The sequence below is a fragment of the Exophiala viscosa genome, assembly GCF_022695815.1.
Source record: "Exophiala viscosa unplaced genomic scaffold EDD37scaffold_2, whole genome shotgun sequence".
Taxonomy (NCBI): Eukaryota; Fungi; Ascomycota; class Eurotiomycetes; order Chaetothyriales; family Herpotrichiellaceae; genus Exophiala; species Exophiala viscosa.
Genome location: NW_026944354.1, coordinates 618,979 through 632,515, shown reverse-complemented (window position 1 = coordinate 632,515; position 13,537 = coordinate 618,979). Strand labels below are relative to the sequence as shown.

The window sequence follows — 13,537 nt, the reverse complement described above, 5'->3', positions numbered from 1 at the left end:
GTGCAGGTTTGCCCGGGTGTAAGTTAGTGACATCGTTGATACCTAAAATTCATGGCTACAATCGTCCTTTCCAGGGTGTTCGAACATTCAGGCAGGATGACTCCAGGTTATGCATATTACAGTATATCGGTATCAGCATCCTTCACGCCCACCCGGTAACATTCTCTTCGCCTTGACGAAGCTGCCTCATATGCCGCAAGTCCGAGATCGCTACGAGCATTGACAAACCCAGAGAGACCGCACATGCAAGTCTCGAGCTCTACCAGACACTTGACGGGCTTTCCTCCATGCTCGCACCTACTTTTTCTTCGACTCGAGATGCCCCTCCAATAAACATTCTAGGGCTCTTTGTGGTCGCATTGGGGACGCAGCCAGACGAGGACTCTCGTCTACAGCGCTGGTCTTCATTCATTGGCATTGTGACTGCTATTATTGGGAATCTTCTCATATCTTTCGCCCTCAATACACAAAGATATGCACATATTCTCATAGAAAGGGAACACAATGAGCGAAAAAGGCCTGGTGCACAGGATCCGTCATTCGAAAGACCTGGTTCATACGGCACATCGGAGCAAGAGCATGCAGCGGAGGTGCGGAGGAGGGTAAATCTTGGATTGCCTGATCCCAAGGAGGGTGCAAACGGAAATGGCCATACTGCGGATGGCAACATCGATGGCAGCCCTCACTCAGACCTCGAACCCTCAGGGCAGAAGAGTGAACCGGACACGGGTGATGATCAGGATAGACCCTCCTACCTGAAGTCCCCATGGTGGTGGCTCGGTTTGGTGCTGATGATAGTGGGAGAAGCCGGCAATTTTCTGGCATATGGCTTCGCACCAGCCTCGATCGTCAGTCCCCTCGGTGTGGTAGCCCTGATATCAAATTGTCTTATTGCTCCTCTCATGCTTAAGGAGCGCTTTCGAAAACGCGATTTCTTGGGGGTGCTGGTGGCTATCGCTGGCGCTGTGGTTGTCGTCCTCTCGGCGAGCACAAGCGAAGAGAAGTTTGGCCCTGGCGCACTGTGGAGGACGATCAAAAGGTGGGAATTTTTAGTCTATGTGTTGATCACGATGTTGCTGATTGTGGCTCTCGTATATGTTGAGCCACGGTACAACCGACGCACAATACTGGTTGATCTTGGGCTGGTCGGTCTCTTTGGAGGATATACCGCGCTGTCGACCAAGGGCGTGGCATCTCTCCTATCAGCATCTCTCTACAAGGCTTTCACGTACCCGATCTTCTACTTTCTGGCGGCCATCCTTGTTTCATCGGCGCTTATGCAAATACGCTACTTGAACAGTGCATTGCAAAACTACGATTCTACACAGGTCATACCCACACAATTTGTGCTCTTCACATTGTCGGTCATCATTGGTTCGGCTGTTTTGTATCGGGATTTCGAGCACGCCACGGCTGACCAAGCCGTGAAATTCGTTAGCGGTTGTCTTTTGACGTTCTTTGGAGTTTATTTGATTACCAGCGCCCGGGAGGATCCAGAAGCCTCAGATGACTATGAAGAACATGAGGATGAAACTATCCAACTTCTTGATGAGGAAACAGAGGATGTTGATGAACGGACACCCCTGAGAAGAGACGGAAAACGTTCAAATGCATACGAACGGGATGAATATCATTCCACTCTGGGGACGGTCGAAGAATCAGACGGCGAGCCTCTCGCACCGCGACCAGGATCCAGAGCATCTTCAGCAGTACCATCTATTGCTGTGACGCCGGCGGAGTCCTCGGACAATATGCTTGCAAATCCATGGGCGTCCTCAACAGAGGATATTGACGCACCTCTTCCGCCCCAAACTCCGAATAGCGAAAGACTGCCCTCGACACCTTTCTTTACACCTTTCACCTCGAACTCTCCGCTGAAGCGATCTACTTCGTCCCCAGCAGGTACAGACACACCCATCAAGCTAGGCACGCCTCGGCTGCCCAGCCCGGAACGCCCTGGGAAGTCCTGGCTAGGAGATCCGTCTCCAATACTGATGCCGCGTTCGACACGAGGAAGTATTTCTCGTCTTTTGCCTTTTCCCGGCCCATTGTTGCCACCACTCTCATCTTCGCTCAGCGCATTGGTCGCGGACTCGCTGCTCAAGGGCGAGGGCGCCCCTCGTTCTGTCCGTGCAGCACTACGGCGAAGCCGGTCTGAACGACATTCACCTATGGAACGACGCCAGACCATGCCTGTACCGGATGATGTCAACCCCTTGGGCCTGCACTTCCAGAACCGCAGTGTAGATCGAGTAGGGCTCAGCCGAGCGGCTACCCACGAAGGTGCTGTAAGGGACGAACTTGCCCAGGAAGCCGATGATCCCAATCAGCGCAGAACCAGGCTACGTGCTCTAAGCGAGTCGATACAAAGCATCATGGGCCGGAGTAAGGGGAAGAAAAGAGACGATTTGGAAGGCGGCGTCGATGAGACCGACGCTACTTGATTTAATACATGTTGTACAATGTAGCTGCGCTCAAAAGCATACCCTTAGATGTTCGAGCGTGTCTCGATACAATTCCGTTTGATCTCGTCATGAGAATTACACTACTATCCTCCGCCAGCTGATGCATCGTCCGCCGTACCTCCAGCAGCGTCGGAAGCCTTTTCACCAGTCTTGCCGCCGCGACCTTCGCGCTCCCTCTCTCTCCTCGCCTTGGCCCCAGCTTTCAAGCTGTCCCACTTCTCTCTATACTTGGTAATCGTTTCCTTCAACTTCGCGTTCTCCTCTTCCTTCTTACGGGCCCGAGCATCGCTTTTGCGGAGGATTTCTTCTAGTTCGGCAATGCGTCTTGTCGTCGCATCATCGATCCCCACGTCTAAGCCCTTGTTGCTGTGCTTGCCGCGCGAGTTCTCAGGCGATAACAGCGGTGTCGTGAGTGGTGAACGATGTAGTGACCGGATACTCTGCGCCAGGGCAGCACTAGACGTCTGTGCGGACATTTCGAAGACGTGTAGGCGCCGCGAGAGTGTGTCGGAGAGGTGCTTGAGCGCTTGGTTCTCGAGACTCAATTCCTCCATGGTCTTCCCGTTGACCTTGGCTTCGTCTGGTGCGCCGCGGCGGGTGAAGCGACTTGGTGGACCAATCGTGCCGCTATCCCGGCTGCGATTGGGTAGGATGGTGCTTTGTGCGTCGAGGAAATCGTCTTCGGAGATGTTTGAGAGATTCGAGATCTGACGGTGGTGCCCTCTGAGACCACGAGCCTCTTCGCGTTCGGCTCTGTTCATGATCTCGGCGTAGGATATTGTGCCTCCCGTGGTGGGGACCACGTAGAATGATTCCGAGGGGTTCGTTGAGCCGCCGCCGGAGACGGCGCGGAGGGCTGCTCGGGAGATGAGTTGGGAGTAGTCGACGGATGGCGCTGCTGGGGCTGCTCGCGTGTGAGTGTTGGGTGACTTGGGTGTGGGTGATGCTGGGGCCGGGGCTGGAGGTTTAGGAGAGGAGGGTGTGGTGAGTGGCAGTCCGGCAAACGCCAGTGGTGCGCTTAGTTTGGAGATGAGTGATTCGAATGTGGAGTAGAATTGTTGAAACGGTGCATCAGAGACCTGATCTTCGGCCTGTGCACCAGCAGCTGATTTGGCTGGCTGCTCTGGGGGCACGGGAGGTGTCCATGACGGACGTGATGTTGATTGCTTTGACATGGCAAGAAGGGCATCGCTTGTGGCTGAGTCCTGTCGAGACACGGGCTTTGCTCTCGTCTCGTCCTGACCGATCTGCCCATCAGCATGTTGGTTCGACACAAGTGGTGATATCGGGGTCGGCTTCTTTTGTCGGCCGCTGGGGATGCCTCGAGCAGAAGCCAGGTTGCTTGCGATGGACGAAGTAAGGTCGCGCGCATTAGATCTCAAAGCCCTTGGAAGTCGAGGTGGATGGACGGTACTCTCTGGTGATGGAGGTCTGTCAGAGTCTTGCTTTGTAGAGGTCGTCGCATTTGAGGTGGTGGCGCCGGACGGCGAGGAGTGAGTGGGATCTTCTGCATTGGGTTTCTCATGATGTTCGCGGAATATCTTTCCCAGTCTCTTGTGTTCTACTTCTAGCAGGCGTAGAATCCGGAGCGCTTCGCAGTCCGCGGAGTCCTGAGCGGCAGTTGCAAATTCGGCCGCGGCCAAGTCGTACTCCTCGCTCGCGGCGACAAGATTGCGCTTGTCAAATTCGTGAGTAGCATTTCGAACATGAGTATGAGCCTAGAATTCTCAGTCAGCAGAGCGTATTCGTTGTAGAAGGACGGATCTGCCTACAAGAGTCAGAGGGGCGCTCTCCATCGCCGCGGGCAGTCGGACGGTCCTTATGGTCTCACAGACTGATGCGCAAGGAGAAAGCGTCTAGGACATTGAAACGCAATGTATCGTCGTGTCAGTCAAGGGCGTCACAATCTTCTGGACGACGTTCAGATGCAGGCTGATCTGCGCATTTCGAGTATGCCGTCTACTGTCTTTCGTTCTCCGTGACCGTGACCGTGTAGCCTGATGACATGGGCACAGTGATGGGTACGATCTACCTTACGTAGGGGTGAGTGGAGATTTGGGGGAGCTGAAAAAGCCGGGGCGCGCTTAGGATGTCAAGGCTGTGGCTGTGGCTGCCTGGAGATGGACACAATTGGGCTTCGTTCGCGAATAGTACCTCGGTTTAGTGGGTGCCGACCTGGGCGTCCTTCAACGGGAGCTGACATTTTGCATTACCTTTAACCCTAGCCCTAGGGGTGGGTTGGGATTCAGAGGCTCAGCGCATGTGTACGAAGCCCGCCGCGTGGATTCGTGAGTTCGGTACCAAGGAAGAGATACGAGGAGGAGCACTCCTGCATTGGACATTTGGTGCTTTAGCCCTCGGACCCCGAAACGACCTGATCCTTTGGATGCTCTCCGTTTTGCACCTGTCAATTCTTTCCTGTAATTCCTGGGCAAGCATCATTAATCTCAGATTTCCCCTCCCTAGAAGACGACACGATGCCTTGTTGAACTGAACTTCCTCATACCATATCTCAACCACTCACTCATTTCTCTTCTTCTATCAACCAATTGACATTACTTGTTATCCTTGCAGGCATTTCCTGCATTATTCCATGCGCATTGACCCACATGCCACTCTCTCATGTACGTGTGACATCAATTAGTCCATTGGTGCAGGACCAAAACAATCAATCGACAAGCGGCTTCTACACCGTCTCTTCTACACCGCGGCCCCAAGCCTGAATGGCCGCAGTCTCTGCTCAATCCTCTCCCAATGTTGCTTCAGTCATGCCCGAGCCCACTCCTCAGCTGAAGGGTCTCAAAAAGGTCCTGTCGAACAGGCGACGTTCCGCGGACATCCCCAGCGACGAGAATATACGGGATTTGCGCACCAACTCGATTGATTCCTTGACTATTGAGAAGTCCCCTACGAGACGGTCTATCAGTCAGGATGGGAGCAGCAAATCAGGAAGCAGTGGCATGCGTAAGCTGTTGCCTGGACACAGCAAGCGAAAGAGGAGGAAACTGCACGAAGAAGAAGTCAAGGCTGTTACACAGGAACTTGCAAGAGGTCGAACAGGGACTGGACTAAACCCAGAGACACCGTCGAATCCGTCTAGCCGGCGATCCAGCAATCTGGTCCCGGCCGAAGGTGATACGAGCCTGCTCACAGATGACGAGGAGATCGAAACACCACCTTTCATATCGAGAGAGTCACACATCGGTTACCTGACCATGTCATCGCCTTTAGTCACGACAAACAACACACGCAGTGATGACCAGCCCGTGCAGAATATTCCGCCAGCTCCTTCTCTGAACAACATCCCGACTCTGATAGAACCGGGTCAGACCGTTGATTCGCCTTCTCCCAAGAGTCAGGATGTAGCTGAGCCGAATATGCTAGCGTCCAACCCTGGATTGACCGACCTAGCAGACACCTTGGGGCCGAGGTCTCGCACCAACAGTATCAGCAGCAGAATTCGTGGAAAATCGCCGGCCAGGAAATTTCGGGATGTCTTTTCCAAATCAAACAAGAGTCCGAAAGTGAGCCCCGAGAGAAGATCGACCGACTTGCTTACTGGGATCTCGAGCCCGTTGAGCAGCCAAAGTCTTGTCACAGAGGATGCGGAACCCAAAGATTCAAAGCCTACAGAGGAACCTCCATTTGTTGAGCCGATCGTAAACCCACCTATGAACCAGTCTATGCCGAACTTAGACATCAAAGAACGACCCTTTACACCGCCAGCGGCTATCATAAATACTCCCGTAACCACAGTCACTCCGCCAACTCTAACACAGCCGAATACAGAGTTTGATGACGCCTCTGGATCTCCCGAACAGGGGAAACCTGCCACTGAGGGTTCCCGGATCGTTGTGAGTCACTCAGGGAATATGATATCCCATCGGAGGATAAGGTCCACCTCATCGATTACCCATCAACCAAGTAAATTGTCCACTTCGACTACAGCCCCGTTGACGCCTACGTCTGAGTCTCCGGTTAGTAGCGCCCAAATTCCAGGCATGCGTACGCCTAGCGGGAGTCTGTTTTCTTCTTGGGTGTCGGCTGCACAGAATGCTGCCAATACCATCACCAACCAAATCGCACAGACAAGAGCCAGAGCAGGGACAGATGCCTCCAACAGCTCCCAAAAGCAAAAGCCTCATGAGGATCCAATCAAAGAAGAGGAGGAGTCCAGCGAGGTGGATTCTCCGCGGAAGCAACTCGCAATCGAGACCATGGGAACTGGGGATCTCAATTTTGAACATTTGGGTTTGAATGCCGAGGAGAAGGCCGCATCCGCTGTCCGGCCAGACCTGACAGAACTGCGAAAGGACTCGACGATGGAACACGATGTGGCAGCCGCTAAAGAAGAAGACGTCCTTGCAAAGCGCGCCGTTTCGGCTGCGTATGAGAAACTATCCGATACAGCAACACCGGTAGCAGAGATCGCTGATCCTCTCAACAGCATAAAACCTTCACAAGCGTTTCCGGGCCAGACCAATGGTGATAAGACGCCTCCAAATGATAGTATATTCGATGGTGAAGGCGGTACGGTCAAGAGGAGCAACAGCGTTCGCAGCAAGCTTGCTAACGCTAAGAGACGATCTCGGGGATCATCAGCTGCCACAGGTCAGTCTGCGATAGGTGCTATGCTAGTAGCTAGCACTGCGGCATTGGCAAATCCTGCGAAAGGACCCCGTCTGTCAGGGTTCACAGTGGCTCCCAAACAACGAAACCGCAATTTTCATCAGCAATTTCGGAGTGTTCCCGAGGACGATTATCTCATTGAGGATTACAGTTGTGCTTTACAGAAGGAGATCTTGGTGGCCGGCAGAATCTACATTTCTGAAGGCCATATATGCTTTTCTAGCAATATTCTTGGTTGGATCACGACACTCGTCATCTCGTTCGAAGAAGTGGTCAGCATAGAGCGCGAAAGTACGGCCATGGTGTTCCCGAATGCCATCGCCATCCAGACACTTCACGCACGCCACACGTTTCGCAGTTTGCTGTATCGCGAACAGACATATGATTTGCTCATCGGTATCTGGCGCGTCAGTCATCCGGCAAGCTTCCAAAAGAGTATGAATGGCAGGCAATTGGCGGCCGAAGGAACCCCTACTGTCGACGCTGCAGCAGAGAACGGCGCAAGTGGCCAGGGCAGCGACGTTAGCAGCAGCGATGATTCTGACTCCGACGACGACAACGAGAGTGCACCAAGCCTTGCCGACAGCAGTCCCAGTCACGCTAGCAGTGACTTCGCCGACGGCAAAACAGTGTCCAGGAAACCATCAGCCATGAACGCACCCGCTGTTGCTCAGGCGGCTGGTATCCTTGCTGGGACGGCTAGTGACGTTCCGCCGCCTATTGCTGTTCAAGGGGGTCTTCCAGAGGTAGCCAAGGACTTCCCTGGCCCAGCTACTCATGCTCCAACCGAGTGCACTGATAGTGCGACACACTATGACAAAATCTGTAAAGACGAGGTCATACCTGCACCATTAGGCCAGATATATTCATTGCTATACGGCCCTGAGTCGGGACTATTTGTTCGAAAGTTCTTGGTCGACGAATGCAAGTGTTTAGACCTTGTACTTGAGGACGACAAGAAGGGGTTGAACAACGACAACAAGAGCCGACAATATACATATATCAAGCCACTTGGAGGGAGCATTGGCCCCAAGCAGACTAAATGTATAACAACCGAGACACTCGACTTTTTCGACCTTGAGAAAGCAGTAACAGTCAGTTGCGCCACCCAGACACCAGATGTACCCAGCGGCAGTGCTTTTAGTGTGAAGACCCGCTACTGTCTTACATGGGCTCCAGGGAACGCCACTAGATTCCAGATGAACTGCACAATCGAATGGACCGCCAAGTCGTGGCTGAAGGGACCAATTGAAAAGGGTGCGAACGACGGTCAACTGCAGTATGGTGACAGCTTGGTTAAGATCCTCAAGAGCGCTGTCAGCGGACGTCCTCGTGGCACAACTGGTGCAAGCAAGACATCCAAGACCGCCACAAAAAAGAAGCGCAAGGGCGAGAAGAAGTCAAAGGAGGGTGTCGTCGCCAAAGGCAACAAACAAGCCGAGAATTGGGGCCTATTGGAGCCGTTGAGAGGCCCTCTCCAGCCCGTTACAGACATTCTGAGACCAGTCTTGACAATGCAAGTTGTTGTTGGAGTACTGACCTTCATGGTCGTGCTGCTTTGGTTGCGTGGTCCGGCTCGAGGCACACAACTGGGTCCATACAGCGGCTTGTCTCATTCCAAGCGCATTGCGGCGTATGACTCCATATGGGCTGAAGAGCAAACCGAATTTTGGGATTGGCTGGAGGCTCGCGCGAGCGTGGACACGGTCATGTTGCGACCAAAGTCTGGGGCTTCGACCGGAACATCGAAGGCTGATGCCAAGAGTGCTGCCAAACAGATTCAGAAAAGGAAACAACGGAGCAAAGCAGTCAATGATGTCGAAGCCAAGATGCGAGAGGAGAAAGTCGGCCAAAGGGAGATGGAGGATGCTATCAAGATTACACGCGAAAGATTACAGGTCTTGGAGGGTGTGATGGAGAAGCAGAAGCATGCAAAGAGCAAGTCAAAGTGAAGTAAGAGGATCAAGCTGTCATAGAGCTACATGGGGCTGTAAGCCCAAGGCATGTGTTCGTTGCTAAACACAACAATGGGTGACATGACTGTCTGCACGAATTTTGGATATCTATCAGCGGATGAATTTGTTCGGGGCGCGACTCAATGTCGCCTGTATTCATATCATAGATTGTCATGAATGAGCTACGCAAACGCTCTTTGAACAGGTCAACTCCAAACCCATATCTTTCTCTCCTTGCTCTCGAACGCAACTCGCCTTGGGAGCATCTAGAGCTGGAACAGAGTCCTCTTCTTCTCCATCCTTGCCTTCCATTCCCAGTCCTGCCCACTGCGGCGCTGGATCCCCTTGTCCACACGCCTTAGCTTCAATGTCAAGCGCGGGCCGAGTTCCTGTAGTCCAGCCCTGATATCCTCCACGCCTTTGACTTCCTTCCCATCGGGTCCAACCACCGACTTCTCCGTCGCACGCTTGTCGCGGAAAATGTACCGATGGCGGCGCAGGAAGATGTAGTCGCGCTGATTGTGCAGCGTGAGAACCTGACGGCCCTGCAAGTCTGGTGTCGCGGGGAAGAGAGACCGAAACAAATGCGCCGTCAACAGACCTAGAGGGGTGGTGAAATTGTTCAGGATCAGCTCGGGGATGTGGTCCGTCGATCGCCCGTGACCGGGGATCGATTTGCTCGTGTACCAGTTTGATATGGAGAAGTGGAATGTCGGGCCGATGGGTAAGTGGACTATTGTCATGCCCGAGGGTCGTTTCTGGTCTTCTTCGAGTACGATGACCGCGGTATACCCCTGGTTCGTGGCGAAGGAGGAGATTTCGCGGACGGAGAATTTGTAGCCGTATCGATGAGACGAGCGGCGGATGTACTTTGAATTGGGGAATAAAGAGGTCAGAATGGCGGCTTCAGTGTGCAGCGTCGAGTTGATGGACGTTGTTATCAGGATTCTCGGCGATGGAGGCAGAGGTGCATTCGCCGCGAGAAACAGCGATGGAAATTTGGCGGCGAGGGCTGCTGGGGCGAGGGAGAGGTTCGTTGAGGTTGTTGATCGAGTTGGTGAGGCTGCACGATCTTGTATTCGTGTCGTGGAAGAGGATAGTTGTGTTTTGGAGGGAAGAGGGTCTTCGTCGAGGTCGTCTGGTTCGAGATTCTCCAGGTCATTATCGTCCTTTTCTTCCTCGTCGCTGTCCTCCAGCATTGAGTCGTGGTCTTCGTCGTCATCCGCCTCGTCGGTACCGTCTTGCTCGTCGTTTGCGTCGACAACGAGTTCCTGCTCTTCTGCCAGTTTCCTTCTCTTTAACCTTTCCACGTCGTAGGCCAGGCCTAGACCACCGCTCTCGGGTTCTTCCTGTACTTCATCGTAGACTCGCTTTTTGTCTATGGTGATGGGCACGTTGCGCCGTAATCGCTCTTGTCGGAGTTTGGGATCCTTTTCCTCCTCCTTTTTGCGCCCAAAGCGCTCTGCTCGCCTTAATGCATCCCGTGCTCGTTTCTGCTTGACGTGCAGGTCTTGCCGCCTTAGTTTGTTCGAAGTCTTGAAGGGGAGGGCGGCCTTGTCTGAGATCTTTGTGCCTCTGGAGGGCATCTTGGGAGGCTCTTGACGTTTGCTCGATTAGCGCATCCGGATAAATTAGGACGACGATGGTCTCACACGTTCAATCACTCTGATCTCGACGTGGTGTGGTGGGATGTTCTTTTGCACTGCGACGAAATAAAAAAGTTGTTTCGTACAGCCGAAGATCAGCCGGTTTGATGTATGGGACCTTTTTGGGCAGCGGCTCACGCAGCTACTCGTCTGTGCGAGAATGACTCCAATAGTTGTTCAATAATAGACACATTGAGTCAGCCACCAACCTCGACCTCAATACTTTCAGCTGCTCTCCTCTTTACATGCTGGCTTGGAACCCGCTGTTCAGAGCGAAGCCGTTCCAGTTTTCCACTCTTTCGCACACTGTCCGTTCCTTTTCTTGCACTCCCATTGTATTGAGAGCCCAGGTCGTCAAGCGCTCGAAATCCTCGCCCAACATGGCTACAGCGACTACGAAGAAAGGCCAACCTCTGGACCGCGGAGTGATTGAGTCAGTGCTTCGAAGACGACTCTTCTACACTCCGTCCTTCGAAATTTATGGCGGAGAACGTGGCCTTTTCGACTACGGCCCGCCTGGATGTGCACTTCAAGCCAATGTGGTCGACCTGTGGAGAAAGCACTTTGTGCTGGAAGAAGATATGCTGGAAGTTGACTGCACAATGCTCACACCTGAAGCGGTTCTCAAGACCAGTGGACACGTCGATAAGTTCGCTGACTGGATGTGCAAAGACCCAAAGAGCGGAGAAATCTTTCGTGCCGATCACCTGGTCGAACAAGTCCTGGAGGCCAGACTGAGGGCTGACAAGGATGCTCGAGGAATGACGATTGAGGTTGACGAGGCCAAGGAGGCCAAGAAAAAGAAGAAGATCAAGGACACCAAGATTGAGAAGCTTGACGATGCAGTCGTTCAGGAATACGAAGAAACTCTGGCGAAGATCGACAACTACAGCGGTGACGAACTCGGCGACCTGATCAAGAAGTTCAACATCAAAGGCCCAACTACCGGTGCAGAACTGGATCCACCTAAAGCATTCAACCTCATGTTCCAAACTCAGATTGGACCCAGCGCAGACAAGCCGAATGGGTATCTTCGTCCAGAGACCGCCCAGGGGCAGTTCTTGAACTTCCAGAAGCTGCTCGAGTTCAACCAACAGTCCATGCCATTCGCTTCGGCATCCATTGGAAAGTCTTTCCGTAACGAGATCTCACCCCGATCTGGATTGCTGCGTGTTCGAGAGTTCCTAATGGCTGAGATCGAGCACTTTGTGGATCCTGAAGGCGGGAAGAAACACCCGCGCTTTGAGGACGTCAAGGAGACGAAGCTTACGCTCCTGAATCGAAAGGTTCAACTCTCTGGAAGTACGAAGACCGAAGTGGTGACCATTGGAGAAGCGGTCTCTACTGGTTTGGTCGACAACGAAACACTAGGATATTTCCTCGTCAGAATCCAGGACTTCCTGCTTAAGCTTGGGATCGACCCATCAAAGCTAAGATTCAGACAGCACATGGCAAATGAGATGGCTCATTATGCTGCCGACTGCTGGGATGCCGAACTTTTCACATCGTATGGATGGATTGAATGGTAAGCCCTAAAAGGCTGTGCCGTTGAAGCACGAGCCTTTCGCATTGTCCCTGTTTTTACCGATACAGCTTACTGACGTTTCGCAGTGTTGGATGTGCCGACCGAAGTGCCTACGATTTGACTGTTCACATGAACAAGACTGGTGCACCACTTGTTGTCCGCCAGACTAGAGCAGAGCCACTTGTGATTGAGGAGTTTCAGGTTGATCTGGATCGAAAGAAGCTTGGACCTAAATTCCGAAAAGACGCGAAAGCAGTCGAAAATGCAGTGGAGGCGCTGTCGCAAGAACTACGAGAGAAACTGTCCTTGGACCTGGAAAAGTCTGGAAAGATCGAGCTCCAGACGCCAGGAGTTGGAAGTGGAACGACCGAACTCGGCAGTGATCTCGTTAAGATCGAGAAGAGAAAGCGAACTGAGTATACCCGCGAGTATACGCCGAACGTCATTGAGCCTTCCTTTGGTATCGGGCGTATACTTTACAGCTTGATGGAACATGTTTTCTATACTCGCGAGGGTGACCTGGCGCGTGGTGTGCTCTCTTTCCCGCCCATGATCGCACCGACTAAGGTCCTGCTGGTCCCGCTGTCGAGCCACCCCGACTTCAAGCCATTTGTCAAGAAGTTGACAAGCAGACTACGCCGGGTTGGAGTACCCAACAAAGTTGACGATTCGTCTGCCAGTATTGGAAAGCGGTATGCTCGTAACGACGAACTTGGCACGCCTTTCGGAATCACGATCGACTTCCAGACTATCAAAGACGGCTCGTTGACTCTACGTGAGCGTGACTCGACAAAACAAGTCCGTGCCAGCGAGGATGATATCATTGCTGCACTCAAGTCGTTGGTGGACGGCGAGGAGACGTGGGAGCAGGTCTCGAAGAGGCTGCCGGCCTTTGAAGGACAGGAAGTTGACTAAGCGAGCGATGGGTGGCCAGTTGAATTGTTTTCTGCTTTGTAAGATACCCTACCATGATGGTGCAATCATCTTTTGCGATGAACGAAAAGTTATGATGGCACCTCAGGAGAAGATAGCCAGAGCACCGTGGCGGGAAATGCTGGACTATGTACTTCCACCAATAGAGGTTTGTATGAATGTGTAGTAGTCTACTCTGAGCCCGATCTTCTTGTATACTTCCAGTAGTCGTATCGTTGTGTGAAGCTGATATCCATCTGGATTTCATATGGGGACCTTTTGAGCCTCCCTCCGATTTCCGAAAGCCGAGTGCATTAGCGATAGCGAGACCATATCGAGACCCCTGAAGTAAGCGAACCTATCAAATCTGACTATCAAACAATGATCTAAGATCTTTCCTTTTGA

The 13,537-nt window shown here is 52.7% G+C and overlaps 5 protein-coding genes across 5 annotated transcripts; 3 read left to right on the top strand and 2 right to left on the bottom strand.

Annotated features, from left to right (window-relative positions):
- Position 1: 1 nt before the first annotated feature.
- EDD37DRAFT_228170 (magnesium transporter NIPA-domain-containing protein) lies at positions 2-2,496 on the top strand. The gene has a single exon (XM_062810496.1). It carries the CDS (start codon positions 288-290, stop codon positions 2,442-2,444), a length of 2,157 nt encoding a protein of 718 aa, XP_062672646.1. The 5' UTR covers positions 2-287; the 3' UTR covers positions 2,445-2,496.
- On the bottom strand, positions 2,497-4,493 carry EDD37DRAFT_228053 (uncharacterized protein). The gene is made up of 2 exons (XM_062810494.1): positions 4,238-4,493; positions 2,497-4,183 (listed from the first exon to the last, which is right to left on the bottom strand). Exons 1-2 carry the CDS (start codon positions 4,259-4,261, stop codon positions 2,549-2,551), a joined length of 1,659 nt encoding a protein of 552 aa, XP_062672645.1. The 5' UTR covers positions 4,262-4,493; the 3' UTR covers positions 2,497-2,548.
- A 554-nt stretch (positions 4,494-5,047) lies between these two features.
- EDD37DRAFT_228660 (uncharacterized protein) lies at positions 5,048-9,180 on the top strand. Its single transcript, XM_062810500.1, has one exon. It carries the CDS (start codon positions 5,189-5,191, stop codon positions 9,044-9,046), a length of 3,858 nt encoding a protein of 1,285 aa, XP_062672644.1. The 5' UTR covers positions 5,048-5,188; the 3' UTR covers positions 9,047-9,180.
- EDD37DRAFT_228050 (brix-domain ribosomal biogenesis protein) lies at positions 9,181-10,749 on the bottom strand. The gene has a single exon (XM_062810493.1). The coding sequence runs from the start codon at positions 10,633-10,635 to the stop codon at positions 9,316-9,318; it is 1,320 nt and encodes a 439-aa protein (XP_062672643.1). The 5' UTR covers positions 10,636-10,749; the 3' UTR covers positions 9,181-9,315.
- A 60-nt stretch (positions 10,750-10,809) lies between these two features.
- EDD37DRAFT_587158 (glycyl-tRNA synthetase) lies at positions 10,810-13,526 on the top strand. Its single transcript, XM_062814470.1, has 2 exons — positions 10,810-12,220; positions 12,307-13,526. The coding sequence occupies exons 1-2, from the start codon at positions 10,941-10,943 to the stop codon at positions 13,133-13,135; spliced, it is 2,109 nt and encodes a 702-aa protein (XP_062672642.1). The 5' UTR covers positions 10,810-10,940; the 3' UTR covers positions 13,136-13,526.
- Positions 13,527-13,537: the final 11 nt, after the last annotated feature.